General features: G+C 40.6%; 3 protein-coding genes across 4 annotated transcripts in view; all 3 read right to left on the bottom strand.

Moving 5' to 3' along the window:
• The window catches only part of LOC146453656 (uncharacterized), a 114,982-nt gene that overhangs the window by 79,039 nt on the left and 12,868 nt on the right, over positions 1–23,075 (bottom strand). The window lies entirely within an intron of this gene.
• LOC146453657 (uncharacterized) overlaps positions 1–23,075 on the bottom strand; it is a 40,521-nt gene that overhangs the window by 6,716 nt on the left and 10,730 nt on the right. The window contains exons 4-7 of the mRNA XM_085096301.1: positions 22,861–23,043; positions 14,376–14,535; positions 12,550–12,767; positions 11,529–11,751 (exon numbers count right to left, since the gene is read on the bottom strand). Coding sequence (XP_084952427.1) covers positions 11,529–11,751; positions 12,550–12,767; positions 14,376–14,535; positions 22,861–23,043 — 784 coding nt within the window. The remainder of the gene's footprint in view (positions 1–11,528; positions 11,752–12,549; positions 12,768–14,375; positions 14,536–22,860; positions 23,044–23,075) is intronic.
• On the bottom strand, positions 16,813–20,072 carry LOC146453658 (uncharacterized). Of its 2 annotated transcripts, XM_085096351.1 has the most exons (3): positions 19,658–20,072; positions 18,992–19,105; positions 16,813–18,565 (listed from the first exon to the last, which is right to left on the bottom strand). In XM_085096351.1, the coding sequence occupies exons 2-3, from the start codon at positions 19,064–19,066 to the stop codon at positions 18,260–18,262; spliced, it is 381 nt and encodes a 126-aa protein (XP_084952477.1). In that variant the 5' UTR covers positions 19,067–19,105; positions 19,658–20,072; the 3' UTR covers positions 16,813–18,259. The 2 variants fall into 2 exon arrangements, with proteins under 2 accessions (XP_084952477.1, XP_084952476.1); XM_085096350.1 differs by having other exon boundaries at positions 18,992–20,072.

Genomic DNA, 23,075 nt, shown 5'->3' with positions numbered 1-23,075 from the left:
TCGCCCAGAATGCTATTGTCTTTGGCGACATGTACTTGCAGTGCCCAGTTTATCAACGGGCGGCATAATAATTTGCGTATGTGGAACTACTCGGCTGTAATTGGTCAACAGGTCAAGTTTTGGGAATACGTAAGTCCCTTTGCACATTTCAGCTGCTGTCAATCAAACGGTTGGACGCGCTAAGTAAATCCCAAGGTGGGATGAAGTTAACAATAGCGCTCTAATTAAAAGTGCGCCGCACTCTTAAAAAGAATTTTATCAAAAAGTTCGCGTGCAACGAAATTTTTATTTAACTCGATGGAATCTGATGGTCAAGCGTCTGACTTCTCAAACCATAAGAACGCGTGGTTTTACAAACGGCGCTTTAATAAATCGACCTGCGATCAGAGGAAATTTTCCGCGTCGTTTTTCGTCTCACTTTTCGTTGGTTTTCGCGCGAACCTCGTCGAGAGAATGAAAAGCAAAAAAAAAAATTGACCTGATCGTAGTTTCATAGCTAGTGCGATGTGCAAACCAGTTGTTTGAGTTGTTTAATCGGTGGAGGTCGGGCTAATGCTGGAAAATGTTAGTTTCTGAATTCGCCGGGGCCTAGGAATCGAAACTGTTGCTTCTTTAATCATTTTTATATTAGCCTTTAAACTGCTGTTTTCTTGTTCAGTCTCAACGCTTAATAGTCCCAAGGGGGTTCTATTGTTTGCGGAGGCGGAGCTTCGACTACATTTAAATTCTAGCGGGATATTCAAAATAGGTTCGTTCTATTCCCCTGAGAGTTTCTAAGGAGAGGGAAAGCAAGAACTTTGGTGGAAAAAAATCTAAAGTTGGAGTTTGCGACCACTTTGAACTATCAGTTTCATTTGAAACTTGGCGTAAAGCCGTCTCAAGCAATATACGGTCAAAGCCATATGCAAACTTTCTGATCAAGTACTCGAGCGAAGAAAAATTTAGCTTCGAAGTTTACTCTCGTACCAAAAATTCCTTGAAATAGACCAGATTCAAATAAAATTTGCGACTAGTTCTAATTGCGATAAAATCTCAGAAAAGGTCTCGTATCTTCTACTGATGTGTCATCTTCAAAAGCCATATGCAAACTTTTACGAAACTTGGCTAATAAGCTTGTAATCGCGCAAAACACACATACTGTTTGCAGACGTCGGCCATTTTTTCTTATTGTCTGGACAGCTGGGATCATTATTCAGTTTGAATTTACGCGCGGACGCCACATAAAAGCCCCGGATGTGTCGCGGCATTGTGGGCGATGTTTCATAGCAGTCAGAGGACCACCGCCCCAGTGTTTTTATTAGCCAAGGGGGAAGGCCCACAGAAGCCCAGGTTGTGGCAGCCCCAATTCTATAGCTATGTCCCGGATACTGAAAAGGCTGAAAACCAGACATAGAGAGAAGCTGCCTAGTTTCAGAGGTAAGTCCCGCTTTTGTGAGGGGAGCGCCAGACAAGTACTGAAAGAGTGGACCTAGTGTGGTCCCCCGGTAGGACAAATAATTTGTCATAGCCAAAACAGGGCAGACCTTCTGGTCAGTCCTTCCAATAACAATAGTCTGACTCGAACGAAATGGGTCAGTTTTGGATATTTTTATCCTAACTGACATATGGTCAGGGTTCTAAATACTGGGGAAAAAGGTTACATCCCCTGGAGACAAGTGGAGTGTACATGAATAGGGTGAGTTGCAGGTCATTTCTCCCAAGCGGAGGAAACCAAAAAAGGCTAAGGTCATGGCTGCCCATACCATAATGGAGTCATAACGAGTGGTGGTTGGGATTGCAAGAAGTTGGAAGAACAATTTCAGATGGTTTATTGTAATAGGGAGTCGAATGTGGGTAGAATCGCCCTGGGAACGCTTGATGCCGCGGCAAATCAACTGCAGGCGCAAGAATTTCTTAAGGTCCAGGGCATAGCCTGAGCGGATATGCAGGTGTCTAACTGCAGCCAGGTAACCCTTGATGGATGAGTGTTTAATTGTTTTGGCTAAATAGGCAACATACTGAATAAGAGTCTCTTCATTGGTTGGCAAATAAATTGACCTGTGTGGGCTGTGGAGGGTGAAAAAGTCCAAAAATCTACGTTCACCAGAGGTATATGTTTGTTTAGTAGAGGCAGCAACAGAGAGACGTAAGTACTTCTGGATGTCGGCATTTAGATCACCAACATTGTTGGGGGTACAGGACATGGGGCTGGGTCTGCGTGAGGGGCCAGTCTGCGAAATCGCTCCTTCTGAAATCGAGAGAGGGAATCCGCGATTTCATTATTCTTGCCTTCGATGTGTTCCGCCGTTGGATAGAAGTTATGTCTTAAAGTTAAGAGGGTAAAATGGCGAACCAGATCCATAACCCTAGGAATGTGGGATCGTTTAGAGTTTACTATACTGACAACCGATTGGTTGTCACAATAGAAAACGATACGCTTATTAGCGAACTCATCCCCCCATAGGTGGCATGCTACCACCAGAGCAAATAACTCTTGCCAGGCAATGCTTATACCAGGAGCATTGAGCTGGTGGGGAGTCTCCCACCTACCCTGAAATCATTTCTGACCTAATATCCCACCGTACCCAAGTCTGCCTGAGGCATCAGTATGGAGTTCTAAGGAGTCGGAGTCTAGCCATGAAGTAGAGAGGAAAAACCCGGCCCCATTCTAGGTGTGGATAAACTGTTGCCACATAGTGAGATCCTTGAAGAAACCCTTGCTTAATTTAATGTGGTGGTGAGGTTTAGCGACTTTACGAGTTAGCTCAATCGTGCGCTGAAGAAAGGGTCTCCCAGGGGGGATAACTTTGCATGCAAAGTTCAAAGTCCCAGTGAGTGACTGTAACTCCTTTAGGGTGCATGTCCTTTTTGTTTGAAAGAGGGCAAGGGAGGCCTGTATCCGTTCTACCTTATCTGCTGGGAGTCTGGCCTCCATCCGGACGGTGTCCAGGATAATTCCCATGAACACAAGGGTAGTAGAAGGCCCTCTGTTTTGTGGGGTGCAGTGGGGATACCCAGATTCCTAAAGGTCAAGAGCATGCTATTCAAGCTCTGCTGGCATAGCAAATTTAGAGGAGGAGAGGATGATGCTGGTTCGATGATCAAGAAATCATCGAGAATATGACAAGCAAACGAAACCTGGCATTGATTGAGGAGGATCCACTCTATCGCATCGGACAGTAAATTGAACAGGAAAGGGGCACTCCTCAAGCCAAAGGGAAGAGCTTTGTCATAGTAATAGCTACCCTCCCAATACATGCCGAATAGCTCATAATCTGAAGGCCTAAGAGGGATGAGGCGAAACGCTGACTCGATGTCGGTCTTCGCAAGAAAGCACCCTTGACCGAGGCTCGAAATCGCTTGGATTGCATTGTCGATTGTTATATGCTGAAGGCTGAAATCCTCCTTGGGGATTGAAGAGTTGATACTCGTCTCTCCAGATTTTGGGAAAGATAAGTAAAAGATGGTCCTAAACTTAGTAGAATGTTTTTTGGGGACCAATCCGATGGGTGACACCTGGAAATTGGGCAGTGGTGGGCTGGGGAAAGGACCCGCAACTCGCCCCAGGGCCACTTCCCTGGAAAGGTTTTCTGAAACATTATTTGGTTGGGAAAGGGCAGTGGACAGATTCCTAGAGAATCTAGCAACACGTCTCCCAGTAAAACCCACATCGGCCCCATACCTAAGATTATTACACAATTTGGAGACAAATTCCTGATCAGGATGATTAATCAATGTTTCCTCAAGTCGTCGTACATTAATAGGGGTCGGGAGGGGGCAAGTATTGTTCTCACTTTCGATGAGAGGGACTTGACTTTGAGCTGCCACCATGGTCACTATCTCTATTCCTTCCCCCTTCCCGCTCTGGTTGCCGCACAGGGTGGACCGGGCAGTCAACCCTTAGGTGCAATCCACTACATCTGTTACACACATGTCTAAAATAGCAGGGGTCTCTATTACATGTGCCGCTCCTATTGTAAAAGTTGCATGTGCCTCTGTTCGCGTCCCCTGTTGTAGACACATTTCGCTGGGGTCCATTGGAAAAAAGCGGATACTCTTCTTTGAGTATCGCTGGTGACACAGTAAAAATGGTTAACCAAAGCTGAGTGTCAACCACTGACCAATTAATAGACCTATTTACGCTAGCTTTCTGGCGAAACTTAAAGTCATAAATGGCCCATCCTAACCCTTTGTGCACACGGGCTGCGTATCTAATTAAACTCACATATTGCAAGAGTTCCTGCGATCGTGTTGGGAACTTGTCGATTAGTACACTCATATAGGACGTAAAAGCAGTGGTCCACTGTTCAATATCGGTAATAGAGGTGGAGGCCGTCTGCTTCGATTTCTTCGACACCTTAACGACGGAGTTCTCTAAGGAGAGGACAAGATTATCCTCCTCGTCGTGCAGCGACAGGTTCTTAGGAAGTAGTTTAGAAAGATAAAAAAACTCACCACATTGGATGTCTTTGATATACTGCCCTGGGATGTCTTGGAAGGGCGATGCGAAGTTTACCGCCGCAGTGTTCGTGGGAACTGTCGTTTCGGGCGCTGTGCCACGCACAAGCGAAGCGGGCCTTTGGGCAAGGAGGCTCGACGAAGCACTCACAGCGGTCCTAGCCGCTTCGGTCGCTATCTCCCTGGCAGATTGTTTCACAGTGTCCGCAATTAATTGTTGGATCGTCTGTATCTGGCCGTCTGTAAACTCAGTGCGCTCTTGCCTGTGTGCCGCCGTTTCGTCGTTGTTTGGAGTTACTGGTTCATGTTCATTGATGTTTTGAACTTGAGTTGGTGGTGGATTGTTCAGCTCCCGGAGCCGGCGTTCGAGAGTCTTCCGGACTCCTGTCGACGGAATCCCATGTTGAACGCAAAGAGAGCGAAGGTCGGCGATGGATAGGGCTCCAAGCACGGTCGGGTCGATATTCGGTTGTGCGCCTGGGCGGGAAGTCGACCGGCGTGCTCGTGGCGGCATGATTTGCGATCCTGAAACTTAAAATCGCCTCACAGGATAGGGAAACCGTCTCAGAAGCGAGCGAAGAAACAAATTGAACGGCTGCGAAAGTTATTAAAAGACACGTCGTAGAATAAACACGTCGTAGAACAAGACAACTACAGTTTGCTAGCTCGCAGCGAAGGAATGAATGAACACAGAACTCGTGCTCGATGTCTGAGGATTGATTGACAGTGAAATACCAGCCGATTCTGATTGGCTCAGCGTACAGTTTGCGTTACTAATGCATGTGATCCCGATAAACTTTGGACTGTGAAACCCTACCCCCTACCTTAAAGCATGTCACACAACCAGCACGTAATCTCTCATGGTTGTCCCATTAACTTAAATTTATGAGGACATAAATTGGTCTTTTAAGAACAGTTTACCGTCAAAAACGTTTAGAGCGTATGTTGTTTTTTGATACTGCTTTATCGACCAGCAGGTTTATCTCTCCTTCTGTCACAAAAGCAAACCGTTCCCACATTAATTTTAATTGTAAACAAGACGCGCCTTGAAGTTTTTGAAATTTGGAATTATCACTTGGGGAATATCTTCGGATATTCCCCAGTTTTAGCTTGGGTATATTCGGTCACGTGAGGCGTTTAGACCAATCCGCACGCGAGCGAAAATATTTGATGGATTATAATTCTGTTTGTCCTGAATTAATTTTGCCTTAGCGAGGCGCGGACACAAACAACGCGCTCGGCGATTTCTGTTATAATTCCGATTCTACTTCGCTAACACTGTTTCATCTAAATACTAGAACAATTTAGTAAATTGCTGGATGCTTTCTTTTTACTCTGCCAAGCGAATTGAAGCCCAAATAACTTTTCGAAGTTATGAAGTCTTTAAGCGCTTTCGAAAAATTCGCCCGCAGCGACATTTCCTCTGATGTTTTAAAGCTTTTTTAATATATAGCGCATCAGCAATACATCTTTTTGTAAACACTACAAGTGTTTTAAGACCTATAGAAACGAAAGTAAGACAAAAGGATCAATGAAGGGAACAAATTAGTTTCACAACACTGGATAATATACAAAGAATCGAAGATTTTCTCACCTTCCTATTGCTTCGGTCAGACTGAGGCACACCAACGGCATGAATTGTTGGCCAGACAGTGAATCCCATCTCATCTTTTATTACATGTGGCCGGGATGGTTTTACTTGGCCAGGTAAATTGTGGAACTGTCTCGTGAAACAGTCTTTCTCAAAATGAGCCGAGCAAATGTGAGAATATTCCGCCGGTTCCCACTTCGCTCGCTCGAGTTTTGCAAAATCCCCTTATCGTTTGTCTCTTCAAGGGAACGGGACGATCGTCACCATAATGTGGTAGTAAATGGAGACCTTTCCCCTTTTCTAGATTTGGTTCGTTACCACAGCCTCCAAAAACACATCGGGAAGGCATATTAGGTCATGTAATTGCAGAACATGAGTAGAAAGACTGGAAGGTGAACGATCCCTCGTCCATGGCGTGACGTCACAGAGCAGCTTGATCCATTCCCCTCCAAAACACGGCCGCGCAACAAAAAGTCGCGATTTTCAAACCTTCGCCGAAGCACCGAAAATCGAGGATTCAACGAAATCAATTTTTTTTCTCGCTGGAGCACTTTAGAAAGAAAGCAGATTTATTTCGTCAAATAAAAACTCGACGGTTAGGTGCACTTTAACGTTGGAACAGACTTCTGTGTAATACTGTTACTAAGTAGTGAGCGTTCCTAACAGGCACTCTATTAGAGTGATTATATAAACCCTGTAAAACAGCTACAAGGCTAAAAATACAGTCGAACCTGTATATAATGGCCACCATCGGGACTTAAGGAACTGGCTGCTTAATACAGGATCACTTAAAATACTTACTGGGCGTGGTCTAATGTCAATTTTAACGGCGTATCATACAAAAACATTTCATGCAAAGAAAACAGTAGGACAATTAACACTCTTTCAAGCGATCAATACTTTAAACAAAGTTCAGTGCCAGCTTGTAACTTAACGGTATAATATACGTAACATTGTGTAGAACTACTGTGCAATAAATTGTCCTCTACTCTTCTACGGTATACAGTACTGTATTTCTATGACTTACAGTTCACAATAAAATTACTCATTCCGTCATTTCATAGTTGTTACGTTCGAAGTGGAGTTATAACGGAAATGTTGCTAATTAAAAGTAGTACAATAGAAAATAAAATTCTTCAAGTTAAAATAGGAATAGAGTAAGAATTACGGCGACTTAAAAAAGTGGGATACGTGCGCGTTTGGCGCTTCGGCATTTGAAACTTTTGTTTTATTGTAGAGCAAGTCGTTAACTGTCGACACTGCCAGCGGCAATTCCTGTTATCCACGGTACTGCGCAAACGCCCGTAGTTGTTCTGCATGATCTATAGCATCTGACAATGATCTTCGAAGGCGATTCATTCCCCATCACATGGCTGAAGAACAAGCTAATTAAAGAGGAATTTCTAGCTAAATAGTGACGCATATTGAAAAAAAAAAAACTTGTTTTAGCGTTCGTGATATGGTACGGTACTTCAACACATTGCGGACATCTGAAAAGCGTTAAAAATACTAAGCGGCCGAGTATCAGCTTACAATAGCTTTGTACATGTTATTTCGTTATCGCGATGATGGATCGCATTTTAAACAACAATAAAATACCGCATAAAATAACATATGGCTTAGTGTCCATTCAAGGGTGGCCGCTTAATACAGGTAAAAATAACAAAGAAAGACAAACATAGGACTGCTACAGGGTGGCCGTGGCCGTTTGATAGAGGTGGCCGCCTAATACAGGTAACAAATACAGCATTTGTATGAACGAACAATCGGGACTTTGAAAATTGGCCGCTAATAGAGGGTGGCCGCTTAATACAAGGCCGTTATATACAGGTTCGACTGTATCGGACATTTGAAATGTTGTTTCCTGTTGCACTTGTTTATTTGGTAAGAAAATGAATCTAACTTTGGTATTACGGGGCGTATAAACATGCACCAAGTGAGCAAGTTTAGAACGAATGTGAAATTTCACACCAAACGAAGCAATGGAAAACTAAAGTTTACTGACCTTGCAGTGAATACAATGATTCGCGCGATAGAAAAGAAAATGTTGTTTACATGTCAAGCATGTCATTGAAAACGACTAACATACTGTAAAACATAATTTTGAAACGCATATGTTATTCACCTATTCATGACTTATGCTGAGCTAAAAATGCAGAAGATTTCACGATTGGAATTAAATACGCTTCGAGAGTTCTGAACCATAGCAAAACATTAATAAGTCTTCTACAAATACAGTCCTTGTATGCATTATTTGCTTTTCGCATGAGGTAGTGTTTAAATTATAGTGTAAGTACGTAGCTAGAGTGACTACGTTTTGTATTTAAAAATGAACAAAGTTGGAAATAATCAACGCAGATAAGCTTACGTAATCAACAACACGACTTTCAAGAATTTGCCTTCACTTTTACGCCGAGGATATACCTGACGCTGAAATTGCGTTCTGAAATTAAAAGAGATGCAGTTTAGAAAATATAAACGAAGTAGAAACTGATTCCGCAAAATCAGGGGCATTCAAAACGACAAAAAATACTCACCCTGATTTCTCTCCCTTGCTCTGTACGAAACTGGAAAACACGCGGTCAAAAAGCAAAGCAGCGCGTTGCATTGTGGTGCCCACAAAATTAACCACAATGCCTTGTTCCTTTGATCTTTGTGCGACCACAATTCCTTGCATTTTGCAAGAAAGCTCTCACAAGACCCCATAAGTATATTTCTGTGCCGATTAGAGTTGCTGCCTTGTTCGGTCGCTTCAGGCTCCTTCGCTGCTGCAGCTATAACCATGCTTACTTACAAAAATGTTTTTAAAGACTCGTCAGAAATTGGCAGAAGGGGAGGGGAGTAATTATTTTCAGTGAAGTGATGAAAATAAAAGGAACTTTTCAAAGAGGAGGACTAAAATTCCCCGACCTTCCCTTGGAACTCATTTTTAAATTCGATAACCCTCCCCTGGATAAATAAAACGTCCGAATTCTATATACAGTGGTAAAAGGGAAATGATTCAATACTTTTAATATGGCAAACTTGAATTAAAACCTGTATTTAAAGAGGCACAGTTACCTTTGTGAAAACCTGGCCTGGACGCTAGTTTTTGTTAATTTTGAAAAGCGTCCACCTCAACCCGAAATCAAAAGTACGCGTCGGCATCTAGAAATCCGCTTCAATCTTCCCAGTGTTTTATTGGATTTTCAATCTTTTACTAGAAACATGTTTCTGAGTATGCTTTTGCTCATCCTATGATATTATTTTATCTTATTTGGTTAAAAACAGTATGGATCGCGTCTCCAACGGAACATAAAAAAGAAGTGGTGGGGAATGTAAAAGGCGCCGGGCGGAAGAAATCGCCTGCGTTGACTAAAATAACGAGAGAAATCAATCAAAAACATTGGAGAACAAATCTCCATTATATATATTTGGAAAATTACATTTTCTCAACCAGGCAAAAGGTTCGTGCGGTGGGAATCTTCGTAAACGATTCGAACTACGCGTCATGGCTGCTTGGTTTGGAGCTCAGACGAAGACAAGCTTCGGTACACAGTCGATTATCTCCTCCACAAGGAAAACCTCCAGTAGAACCTTGTTTTCTACGGGTCGAGCAAGCGTTCTTGCAACGACATGGGTTTGGTTCCTAAATTTAGATAACGGAGAAGTTGTAGAAACGAAATTATAAAAGCAAAATATATGATTGAAAGCGGAAATAAAGCTTACCGGTAGTTTCGCTACAAAGTCGTTTCGCTACACTGCAGCTCAGTTGATTCGCTGCGTTTTAAAATTGACATATTCTCTAATATTTGAACTCAATTTGCTTCTCATGCAAACACTGTGAAACGTAGAAACAGCTAAGATAATTTTTCACACGACCGGATACCGAAATAAACGATTAAATGATTCTTCGACTTCAGTTGTACACAAAGGCAATCAATTTTATTACCCTTCCATACTGGATATCAAAACACATGCAAGCCGACTGAAACCTTTCAATATACGCATTTTTCCTCTAGACACCCACCAAGATTAAAAAAAGCATTTTTTTAAGTGACTTGTTAGAAATTGTTAGAGGGAAATGGAGGGGGGAATATTTTCAGTGAAGCGATGAAAATAAAATGAACCTTTCAAGGAAGGGATTAAAATGCACCGACCCTCCACTGGAACTCGTTCTAAAATTCCATGACCCTCCCCTGGATAAATTAAACGTCTGAATTCTATAAAAAAAAATGGTAAAGGGGAAGTGATTCAGTACTTTTAATAAAGCAAACTTAAATTAAAACCTGTGTTTAAACAGTTGTACACAAAGGACTTCAATTCTATCATCATTCTATAATGGATATCAAAACACATGCAAGCCGACCGAAACCTTTCAATACAAGCATTTTTCCTTTAGTCACCCACCAAGAGTCAAAAAATGATTTGTTAATGTCGAAGCCCGTAAGACTTAAACGAACGAACTCCTCAGAAAACAAAATTTGAGGAAAATATTAAGAGAAATCTTCAAAAACGGCCACCACTAATTTGCTTTGAAAAAGGAAAATATCTATATGACATGCTTGTCAGAGCAAAAATAAAGAGTTTACACTTCTAAAATGTTTCCATTGTTAGAGGTTTTGCAGGCCTGTCACCCCTTGCTATTTACTAACTCTATTATGAGGGGGAAAAGCACCCTAAAAATATAAATAGTTGCCTTACATCCGATATCCATTTGACAAGGGACTGTTCACTACGGCTGCAAAAGACGTTATCAAGCAACATATGGCATTTACTACGAGTGAGACTGAGGAGGATGATAGTGATGGTAGGCATGACTAAGATGATGATGATGACGATGATGGCAATGGTAATAATAATGTTGAGGATGATCCTGATGGTAGCACTTCTGATAGTAATGCTGTTAGATAGATATTAAGTTCTTCTGAGTGATATTTAACGATAAATTGATGTGCGAAAGCAAGAAATGATCTGCTTTTTAAGTTGGATTGTTGTATTTATACTTTAAATAGCTTGTCTTGTCAAATAATTGCATGCCTTGGATTTTTAGACCCGTCGTTCATTAAAGCTCGTTCATAAGGATTGAAGCTCGAGCTTAATGCTCCTTTGTTGAGGTTGATTCCTTCTCTATTGAAACCTCCAAGGCCGTTATTAGAAGTCTGATGGCCACGTTTACCCGACATACAGTGTCGGGCTCCGCTATCACTGATAATGGACCGTGCTTTGCGTCATCGGAGTTCGTAAAGTTTGCTAGTGTGTGGAACTTGCAACGTTGTACTTCGAGTCCCTGTTAACCTCAGAGGGTCAAAAGTAGCTCATTAATAAATTTGCGTAAAGAAAGGACCCGTTCCCCAGAACAGTTTTAGCATAAACAAATATCACTTTCAAAACTCCTAAACCATATTGAAAGACGGACAACCAAACTGGAAGTATTTTTTTTTCTAATAATCCCCGTTAGGTGCCGCGGCATAAATAACTGTGATGAACGACAAAAGAAAACAAGTGAAGGACATCTAACCTGCTGGCCCATGAATTACCAATCTTGTGCTATCATATTTGCAACCACGGAACAAAATGTCAGCTTGTAAATATCTCCAACATTCATTAACCAGCCATCCTCGACATCGTGATCGTGTTGCTTCGTCTTCAAAATGAATTTCCTCCAAGACGTTCTTTACGTCACTAAAGGGGATTTCAATATCCTCCAATCTCTCTTTGACGTCCTCGTGTGCAACCCACACCTAATTAATAAAAAGAATTTAGCCTAATAAAGTAATACAAATTGAATGGTAATAAATGGAAATATAAAATAATAATCTCGCTAGTTACTTTTCTAACGCCTTCATTGCAAGGATGAATAGCATACTAGGAGCTAACGAAAGGAACGTGGATGTCGGAAGATTAAGTCGTGTTGTTTTTAAAGTTGTTTATATAAATTTGCCATAGTTGTTTTCTTTACCATTTAGAATCCTCCAGTTTTTCACTGGAAGAGCCACTTATCATGATCATAAAGAGTCATTACAGTCCAATTTGTATTAAGTAGGACCGTATTAAGCGGTCACCCTCTATTAAGAGGTCACTTGTCGAAGTCCCGAAGACTATACTTCCCTTTAAATTACTGTAATTTTGACCTCTATTGAGCGGTTGCAGTCACCCTTTACTATATCACTAAGTAAGTTCCACTGTCTTAACAACTAAAGTATAGTAAAGACCAGCTTGCTAGGAAATTGAATTTCTTACGACTATAAAAATACTGACAGTAGGATCTTAGCATTAATGTTTTATTCCACGTTCTCCTTGTCACACCATTTTATCGTTGCAGCTTCTCAATTGAGAGAGTGATTTTGTGAGCGCTTTGGATCATTAACTGCACATTTTAATGTATATTTTAACTGAAAAGTTACCACTGAAAAATTAAATGAAATGGCGTTTTTACTGTATATGACATGAATTCTGTCCAGCCCGTATGAAGTGGTTACTAAGTCATACCACGAGGATGACCGCTTAATAACGCGACATGAAATTCTTTGTATAATTACCTTACACTTTAATTGATGATTGGATGGCGTGAGATATACTAAATCATATCTCGCTATATATGGATCATTCTCATAAATCTTGTAATTATTTTCTTTGAACATTCCCTCGTCGAAGTCCAATTTTGCTCTAAAAGCCGTTTTCCAGTTATGTTCCTCATCTGATAATTGAGGTTTATCCATTGCCTCATCGACGCCCCATTCTGCCTCAGTGACATTCTCTAGGAAAGATCGATAACACAATCTTATCTATTTTTAATCAGGAGTACGAGTTTATTCCTTCTTACTCAGAGGTAATGACAACAGAGTTTAATTTCACGTTGTAATTAAAAAAGAACTTCCAAATTAAATCATTAAAGCGAATATGTAATCATTGTATGAAAATAGACAAAGGTTTTAATTTTCTTTGTCGTCAATACGGCGTTTTACATAGAGAACAACGTTAATTAATGCGAATATCAGTTCAATTTAATGGAAATAACAAACTTTAAAGAGAATGAACAAACATTAGACGTTTCTTGATGTTCTTCAACGAGGAAAAAAATTCATTACAACAGAGATACAGTCACCGTAACAATCAAGCAAGTCTTAGCTCTATTCTTCAATCAACTCTCCATTCAAACATCTTGGTATCTAAGGGGGTGTTTACATGATACCGGCGCGACTTTCATTCCGGTACGAGTTCACTCCAGCTCCCTCCTGTGGCTCTGTATTCGTTTACATGATATCAGCACAAAATCTTGTACCGAAGCGAGTCATGCCGGTGCGAGTTCACCCCGGTAACCGCACTGGGGCGAGATTTTCATTCCGGTACGAAAACTTGTTCCGATGTCATGTAAACGCGGTACGGCCGTTCGCTGCAGCATGAAATCACTCTCCTGGGAGTCTAGAACGGGTAGCGCATGCGCAGTCTTCAATATTCAACTCAATATGGCGCCAAACGCACGTCGGTCGACAAAAAGTATCCCTTCATGTAAACACGGTATGAAATCACAATGTCATACCGGTATCAAACTCGCACCGGTGCGAGTTTTCACATGTAAACAGCCCCTAAGTCTGCATTAACCTAAACCACGCTGCACATTTCCTGGCAATTATCGTGTTCACGTTTCTCCTCTTCTCGCTGGCATCTTCAAACGCCCTAACTACCCTTTAACAATACTCAATTGGGATACGGTTTCGACGAACTCTGTGCAACTTTACTGCGAAACCAGTGTGCACATGTACAGCATTGTTCCATATAAATCCATTGGGAAATTAGTCAGAAACCACGTAACTAAAAATCTTTTGTAGTTGAAATTTTATTCGCGCAACGGAACGTTAACCCTTGATTAATGAATCTTTATTCGCACTAAAAATTGTTGTTTTCGATAAAACGCTTTTCTAATAAGCCTTAATGAATCTTCTTTTCGATGCAAAACTCCTTAATGACTCTGCCACAAATTGAAATGTTTCATTTCCTAGTTGAACTGATTATACATTAATTTTATTGACCAATGTTTTCTCGCTAATAAAAATTTATTTCTTGATAATGAAGGGCAAAAGGTGTATTAAAAGCTATAAGAGAACTGTCAAGATCAAAAATCAAAAGAAGCAATTTATATCAAAAAGAGCAAGGAAGTTAAGATTGTGTTGATTTTCGTTAGCTAGAATGAAGAGAGCTTAGTATTAGGGATTTTTAGGAAATTGTATCCGGAGTATGGAGAGATGTCCTATTATTGTAGGGATAAGGGATAACTGGCAAAATACTTTTAGGGATAAGGGATAACTGACTAAATAATTATAGGGATAAGGGATAACTAACTAAAGGTAGTTTTAGGGATCATTACCTTTCGCGGGAACTCTACTGACTGCCGTTCCAACGTGACACCACATGTCTGCCTGCGGATGCTCCTCGGTCTCTTTGATCTTGCGGAGTGATACCCTAGCGTCCTCCATCAATTTAGACTGGTAGCTTGAGTTAACGCTGGAGCTAATAGATTCCGGATCCTAAAAGGGGAGACGACACTAATTCAATAAGTAGGAGCGCTGAAAGAGTAATAGTTTTAACAACAAAAGGCCAATTTCAAGTGACTTCAATAAATGAGGCTCGTTATTATGATAGAAAGGTAAATCTAGGGTAATGGCATGGGAGGCCCAGGCTCCCTTCTTATTCTTAAAGGAAATATGTAAGGCCCGGACGGCAAAATTTTCAAGAGTAAATGCCTGTAAAAACCAAAGAAATCCCGGACACAGCTCAAAATTCGAATTCGCTCATATTTTGTAGATTGATTGGCCCTAGTACCACACTTATGAAAAGGACATCCATTTAACCAAATAACCACCCGTTTACGAGAAACGAATTTAAATGACCAACGGCATTTTTGGTCAACAAAGCCTCAAATAATGTCAACATTCATTAAGCTACCGAATCAAGCAATCGTAACGTTTGAATCTCTTACACGCAAATCCTATCCATTTAATGCGTTTTTAGTTCTCTGACTTGTAACATAGCCAGGCAACTCTTCTTATAAATATTTTACGATTTTTTTTAAGGAATGCCAACGGCTTCTCAGTAAAGGCTTTGTTAGGACCTCCAACAAACTAGCCATTACTACCTGTGGTACCCAAAGAATCTCACCGAAAAACCTTCTGGGGGTACAATTTATGATAGTTTTAAGTTTCTACCGCCTCAATTTCTTGGGATCTTTTGTACGTTAAGAAAAAAACATTCCTAAACTCAGCATATTTTCACTATACGCCATTTTGAAATGAACGACAAACACACTTGAATTGTTTATAAAACTTGCATTGTTTTATTAAAATAAGCCGCTTGAAACATCTATTTGTACCAAGTATCAACTGTAATCCCTTTTATGTTCTTTTTTGTGTATTGAAATCATAACCTAAAGTGTAGCAAGTTAACATAACGAAACCGCGTCTGGCAATGGTTTTCCATAATTTCTACATTTTTGCCGTGACCCACCTCATTCCTGTCACTGACCTTCAACAAACTTGATTTCTTTGCCGTTATTTTCTTAGTTCTCGGTTTAATCTTACGTTCCCTACTATACAAGCCAAGCTACAAACCATTGTGAATCTTTCACCGCGAGCTCAGCCGTTCCAACCAGAAATTTGTGCAGTATTTTGGTCTATTTCGAATACAGTTTTACAGAAATTCACGTGATCAACACGGAACGTCACTTTGTGTTACTTTGCGTCACGCTCACCCAACTTCCAATACACCTTCTTTGGCAAAACTCGCTTACGCGAACCTTGAGACTGGAAAAGGTCAAAACTGACAAAATTTTTTAGAACTTAAGCTAAGCGAAAAAAGACAATAAACTTCTTGTCGCTATTTGTCTAGGAAGACGTGAATTAACTCAACGGGAACTCCAACAAAAAAACTGGCAAATGTATGGCTTACTGCAGTACACATTTGCTTTACGAACTTAAAAAAAGATTAAATAAAAGTGAAGGTTTTTTAAAGCACTTTCAGGCTAAGGTTGACTAAAAATAGAAAATGAATGAATGTATTTAAGTTGACTGTGATCAGCTTGTACCGTATAACTGGGTTTTCATATATCTTATGCAAAAATGGCTGACATTTTAACAGTCCTTTTGTTGCATTCACTAGCCTCGTTCAAGGTAAAATATTCTTTTGATTTTTAAACTCAACAACGAAGCTAGTGAGGCTAATTTGAATGCTAACAAAAGGATATTAAAATGTCAGCCATTTTTGCATAGGGTCTATGCCCCCACCCTCCCACCCATTTTCTTTAAAATGAAACTCACGGTCGCGAGCGACAAGACGGTTACCGTTTCGCAGGACTCTCGCGCGCGGGGCAAACTAACGCACAGCGTCTTCTATTTGTCGCTCAAAAATTGTAAATAAAAAAAGAACAAGAATTCATTTTAGCCCAGATTCTAGCGGAGGTAGAGAGTCTAGCCCTTCGATCTTCGTCCTTAACCTATTGCAAACACTTTCATTATATCCAATTCTGATCAAACGAGGACTGTATGAAGTTCACCAACCACACATAAACTAAAAACCTTAGGGGTTCGTCAAAATAAACAATTCTATATGAAAACGTATACCTGGCAGACTTGTCTTCACTAACATTCCTTCAGTTGTTAATGCCGAATTTTTGGTTACTTTAGCTTATGTTGCACTGTCCAATTGCAGCTTACAATGTGCCGATTTGGAAAGGTTATAATAATAATAATAATAATAATAATAATAATAATAATAATAATAATAATAATAATAATAATAGTTGTTTTTGGCAGGTGTCACTTACGTGCACACCAGCATTCCCCAACAAGCTGGGTAAGCAGATCAATGAACGGCTTTTTCCTCCTTTGAGTAATTCCATCCACATTTAATCCCAGATTCTCACAAAGCTCCCTCAACATTTTAACTGGAAAAGTTGATGACTTCTTCTCGCGCGACAAGCTGCAAATGTTCCGGGAAAGAAAAACAATAGGATGTTGCAAAGCAATTTCCTCTTCAACAGTTGCGTGGAGTTTTGAACGCAAAGATTCGGCTTCAACTGCATCGTGCTGATTTTCATCTTCACTTTCTGATTGTTCAGCCTGCATCGATGAAGACTTTTGAGTTTTAACCGCCATTCGGGAGAAGAAACCTGCGACTTGTTGAGGTGTAAGAACGTCTTTTCTACGAAATAGGCGAGCTCCTGACTCATCCCTTAAACTTTCACATTTCTTGAGAAACATCTTTTGGGTCCGCTTTTTTCCCTCGTTCTTCTCCAATTATGAATTGTTCGGTGAGGTATTGCTTCTGTTCTGCTGTAAAGAGAGTTTTCTTCTTGGGTTTCTTTAGAGACCAACCCATCTCAAGGGGCGGAAGCGTGTCTGAAACTGCGCCGTCTGAACCTGTGGAAGGGCAGCTGACAGTTGGAACTTGGGTTCGCTCTCCAATTATTTTCGCCGCGTACCCACGCTTGGCCTTGTGCAAGCTTATGCTTTCTTGCATCTAAATGCGCTTGCAAAGCTGAAGATCTCTGAAATATCCTAACACAACCATCTTCTGGACATGTGAACAGTCGGCTGGTCTCCAATGTTGCTAGGTGAGAGGAACTGATAGGTTTGGCTCGGGAAGGTTCTTGTCTTGGCTTTATAATCCTGAAGCATGATTGTTGATTTTCAGCTGGAGGCTCCAACACTTCTAGTGCAACTGGAGAAACGCCATTGCTCTGGACCTCTGCCCATGAAACAAGTTTCCCGGGACCAATCTGATAGCTTTCCAGACTCTAATACCGCTTGGTTCAAACTGAAAATTATTGAGTGTGCTAATGCCATTCCACTTGACCATCATCTTGTCAGTAGATGATTGCGGGATTTTGACGTACTTGACACGAACACCAGGAATTCCTGCGTTTGATTCAATCGCTCTCTTCATCTCTACAGCGTTGTTCACATCGTGACCTTCGTTTAAGTAAACATCGATATGTCCTTTAATTGTAGTTGCCTGTCGGTCTGCTTCTCCCTTACCGCCTTGAGGATCAGAGAAGTCAAACCGTTCGGCCTTCACACCTGCATGGCTACTAGATCGATCTGCTTCCAACAATAGTCGAGCCACAATGCAGGGGCACCCAACGACAGTTTTCTCTCAAATCCTTTGAAACGCTGTTTTAGCTTCCAAGAGTTCTACATCTGCCTGGCTTCGCTTAGGTGATTCGTTATCCCCCAATACACTCCATAACTAATCTCTTTAGCCTGGAGCGATAACTTCAAGTACTTGACAACCACTTCGTTTTGGTTTGCGGCTGTATCTCCACCTTGTCCGCTCGTGAGCACTGTCCCAAGGAACGGACAACTTATGCCGTACACGGCTGACGTCACGATAAGCTAAGAAGTCATTCAATTTTTTCAAAGCTTCATCCGATTCGCTCCTTCGATCAGGGGAAGACGGTTCTTCAACCTCCGATTCTGCAGATTCTACATGTGGTAAATAAGTGCTTTCTCTTTTTTGACGGGTCATTGAAATCGCTTCTGTGACAGTTTTCTCTGTTTCTTCCTGAAAAGTCATAAATTAAGAGTACTCTAATTAGCATCACCTTGTGCTGTCATCTCAATAGGACGTATTACGCAAGTTTAGGACCAAATCTGTTTTGCATAGGATTTGTTGGTGTATTACTGCTGCATTCAAACTTGACTGAATATTCAGTTGTGTCCTGCTAAAAGTTCTTCAGTCCGCGTCGGTTTTATTCTTCAACAATTTGTTCCTATGTTCTCCATTTATTTTACTCAGTCACTCCCCTTTACTCAGAATCACAGCATTGAGTTAATTCTGTTTAATGTTCAGTTTTGCAATCTGCCAGAAGTGCTTGTTTTCTTATCGTCAGTGATCATGCGATTGCGCGGCCATAAGCGACTGTTAACTTTCACGCACGCTCGCCTGTATCGCTCTGTTAATTATTGTAATCAAGTAAAACACACTTACCAAAGAAAGGAAACTGAAATGTTCAGTAACATCTTCAAAATCTCCCTCAGGAAAACTGCTTTCTGGGATAGGCATTTGTTGCCGTAGCGTCTTTTTGGCACCTCACACACACCGCTAAAAATAATACGAAGCAAAAAGTTATACCCTACACTAACCACCGTGTTTCTAGCGTTTGTTAGTAAGTGCTAACTAATTTTTCCCCCTAAATGTATTCCACTGTATAGATCATCTCAACCACTGGGGTAAATACTACTGGTTCAATATGCCAAACACCACCACAACTGCAAGTTATGCTTTCGTCGCCAATGTAAAAAAACTATCAGTATTGATGTTGCCATATTTAACTCATAACGACTGTGAAGACCAAAAAAAAAAAAAACAAGCAAAACAAATAGAAAGGAAGATCTCTTCATCGATACCCAAATGCAATGTTATTAAAAAAAAAAAAAGAAAAGAAAAACACGTGGCCGTGTCAGTAATTCAATGCCAGAAAAAAAATCAAAGGGGTGGAGTGGGGGGCATTCAAGTCACAACCTTCAACTGATGTTTGGCAATTTAACAAAACTTTCAATGAATCTTTGTCTAATATTATGTTTCGTTTGAGAATCTTTTATATACACTGTACTTAGTATTAAAAAGTATGAAACACGGTGAGTATATATTTACCTGAGCCAACTGGGATGAATTTCAAAAATGAATTTTGATTGAGCCAGGGTGCAGCCCCTCTCAGCTTATTTATTCGAATCTTCATGGTCCGAAAGTCTCTGTGGTACACTGCATGACTTTATCGATCTCCGCCAACCAATACCCAAACGTTCACGGTGCAAGGGACATATGGTCATTTCCTGGATGTTCGGCGGTGTTTGAAAACAGGCACTTCTTGCTAGTATGAGCTAGACTTCCGTCTCAAAGCCACTAAATTTCAACAGTTTTTTGTGACCTGATACACTCTTGTTGCACAATACAAGAGGTAGGATCCCACACGACGGAATCCTTCTTCTTGAGTCACATCCACATTCGCCACCGACCAAAAGAGAGAAAGAGCAAGACATTTTCCTTCTTCTGACCAGACTTATCAGCTTTCGGTGAACAGCCACATTTGGAAACATGAAAGAAAAGAGTCGGCTCCGAAAGGTTGTTCATTTCAGTAAATATCCTAATAAGTTTTATTAAACTGAGAACCGGGTTTGCGAGATAACTGTCTTTGCTTCGAATTTGATGTAATCAGGCGCGTAGCTAGGGTTTCGATAGGGGTGTTCGTTGAACCCCAAATCTTGCTGAACGCCGGAGATGCTCTTACTAGGGGGGTGCGGGGGGGATGCTCCCCCGAAATTGTTTGAAAATCTAGGTTCCCAGAAACCTCATTTCCTGCATTTTGAGACCCATTTTAGACAAATCACAACTTTGTTTTATAGCAGCTTTTTAAGATATATACGTCATTTCGACGGCATAATTGTTTCAACTTAAACAAGAAAGTTCAATGTACATTCCGTGCCCTTTCAAGTTCTGATAGCTATTCGATCTGCTGATAGTCGTACCGCCAAGCTGGTAATCTGCATCGTTCTCGAGTGTAGGCCTTCGAACAAATTGACTATCTCGTCAAGATTAACAGGCATATCATATTTAATATGCATTAGAGCTAGGGCGGACAGCCTACTTTCTCCCATGGTACACCTCATGTAGTTGTTCAACCTCCTCATTGTGCTTATGGAACGTTCACATTCACAAGTGGTTGCTGGAAAGGTGGCAGCGATTTTCAGGAGCATATACAGGTTGGGGAAGTCGTCGGGATTCACACGTCCTGAACCATAATTTTCCACCTCTGGAATTCGGAGGAAAAGAGTTGTGGAGAGGGTAGGTCATCTTAAAAGAGATCCAAAAAATCAGTGAGCTGCTGAACATCGACCTGACTTTCTAGTTACAGAGGGTCCTAGCCCAAGCAGCTTAGAGACCCTTAAAACTTTGAATCTCCAAGGGTTGTTGACAATTTTTGTTTTTACTGAGGATAAGCCATTAAAGAACGGGTTTATATCAATTTTTTTTTTAGTTGATGTATTTTGACCACAGGAACTTTATTTAAAAGCTTTTCTTCCGCCATTATTGATCTTCAAAGGGGGTTCGTTCGAACCCCTCGAACCCCCCCCTCCTACGCGCCTGGTAATGACGCCATTTATCCTTTTATGATATTTGCTTTTATTCCATTTCGAGTTTCGTTTCGACTGATTTGCTTTCTTCACTTTCCAAGAGACTCTTTAACCGAGGCACGTATTCAAACAATACTTGGCATTGCTACGGTTTGACGATTGCCGCGCGTCACAGCACACCGTTTTGGACTGAACAGGTACATAATCATAGACATTATGGAGTTCAATACACTTTGGACTCATACTGCCGTCTTGAGGTAAATTGAAGGGGTAAAGTAATGACGGAAGGCCATGTGACGTTTACGGTGAGGAACGGCCTTTCGACAATGATAATTTGATACAAACAGGTAAGCTTATTTCAATCCATTTCTTTGTCGGATATGTGAAAATCTGTTGTAGTCCCGAAACATTTTATTTTTTGATATTTGAACCACCAAAAAAGGGACATTTTGGACTGACGCTTTCGAAAAAAACAAACAAACAAAGAAACTCAAATACACGCTCAGTGTCTGGTTTTCCAGGAAACCATTCCAAAAGGGGCAGCACTAAAAGAAGGAATCCGGATTCTGAAATCCAGAATCCGGTTCCAGAGGAATCCTCAAGATTCAACAATTAGATTGTACAAAGATTGTCTCCAGAAAACCTTAACAGAGTGTCAAAATGAAGATATAGACTATCAAATTTCTTTCTTTAATGTACGCTCGAGCGTTTTTAAATGTTTTAACCGTGAGACCAATCATTTTTCATTTGCGGGAAGTAATGACTTAATTAGATTTTTTTTGTCTGGTGCGACGAATCGAAAAATATAACATTTGCGTTGACAAATTTTCAGACAATTTTTGCACAATCTAATTGATGAATCTTGAGGATTCCTCTGGATCCGGATTCCAGTTTTCTGTTCCGGATTCCGGATTCCTGATTTTAGTGTTGCCCCTTAGTTTTCAAAATGGCGTCCGTCGGCAAATTTGTCATATTAGCAAACTTCAACGAAGTTGTAGCACACAACTAACCGACATCCCAAAAAAATGCCAGCATAACTTTTGACATCTATCCTTTATTTGTATCTGCAGTATAGTTTGAGGTCCTAATTTGGAGTATCGACATGATTCTTAGGGAGTTATTTTAAGGTACCTTAAAACTATTTAAAAAGAGTATCGAAGGTGGCTACAAGAAAAACCCATGACCGTTGTTTAGGAAGAAAAATAACTGCTTTTCTTATCACTGCTGAATTTTCTAGAGACCAAACTATAAAGTTCCAGAAAAGGAAGATTTACAGTGTATATTTAACGAACACTAGAACGCCATGAATATTGTGAAATTTCGATCAAAATTTAGCCTCAAAACCAAGGCAAACGTTTTTATTAAGTTACTCTTTAGGAAACGAATTTTAAAACAAACTAACCCAGTTTTGTTTAGTTTGGGTCAAATGCCTATCTATAGAAAAAGTATGAGCGAAATCGAATTTTTTGAGCTGTGTCCGCGATTTGACGATTATATTTGATGCTTAGGGACATTTACTCTTAATTCTTACTTAAACGTTTTCATTCTGGTCCTGTGGGTCGTACATCATAGGATATTCTGAATACAACGCTGTGTTAGCAAATATCCGTAAACCTAATAACAGTGCCCGGGGAGATTGATCGAAGAAAGAAGTAACCTGACGATTTACTAGTGTTTACTACAGAGAATTTATATGCAAACCATGACGCACATCACATTAAATACCTGTGGTTCACATTTCCTGCGCGGTATCAAGCTGTACTGCGGATGTGATTCCGGCAGCACCAATCCAGTGTCCTGTTTTACTTCTTGCAATTTTACTGTGCAATCCTCGGAAAGTTTGAGGCCATCAATGTAGTAGCAAAGTTTTTTTAATTTGTTTTCAGCGTGTGTAAATCTTGCCTCAGCCTGAAATTGAAGCCAAACGTTAATGAAGCTAC

This window comes from Pavona decussata, unplaced genomic scaffold (assembly GCF_977016875.1).
Source record: "Pavona decussata unplaced genomic scaffold, jaPavDecu1.1 SCAFFOLD_324, whole genome shotgun sequence".
NCBI lineage: Eukaryota > Metazoa > Cnidaria > Anthozoa > Scleractinia > Agariciidae > Pavona > Pavona decussata.
This window is presented reverse-complemented; position numbering and strand designations above follow the sequence as displayed.

Bases quoted from the DNA above. Each gene is read 5' to 3' on its own strand.
- LOC146453658 (XM_085096350.1), bottom strand. From the start codon at position 19,066: ATGCCTATCCCAGAAAGCAGTTTTCCTGAGGGAGATTTTGAAGATGTT. The intron at 18,566-18,991 runs GTAAGTGTGTTT...ATGACTTTTCAG, and splicing joins ATTTCAGTTTCCTTTCTTTG to GAAGAAACAGAGAAAACTGT.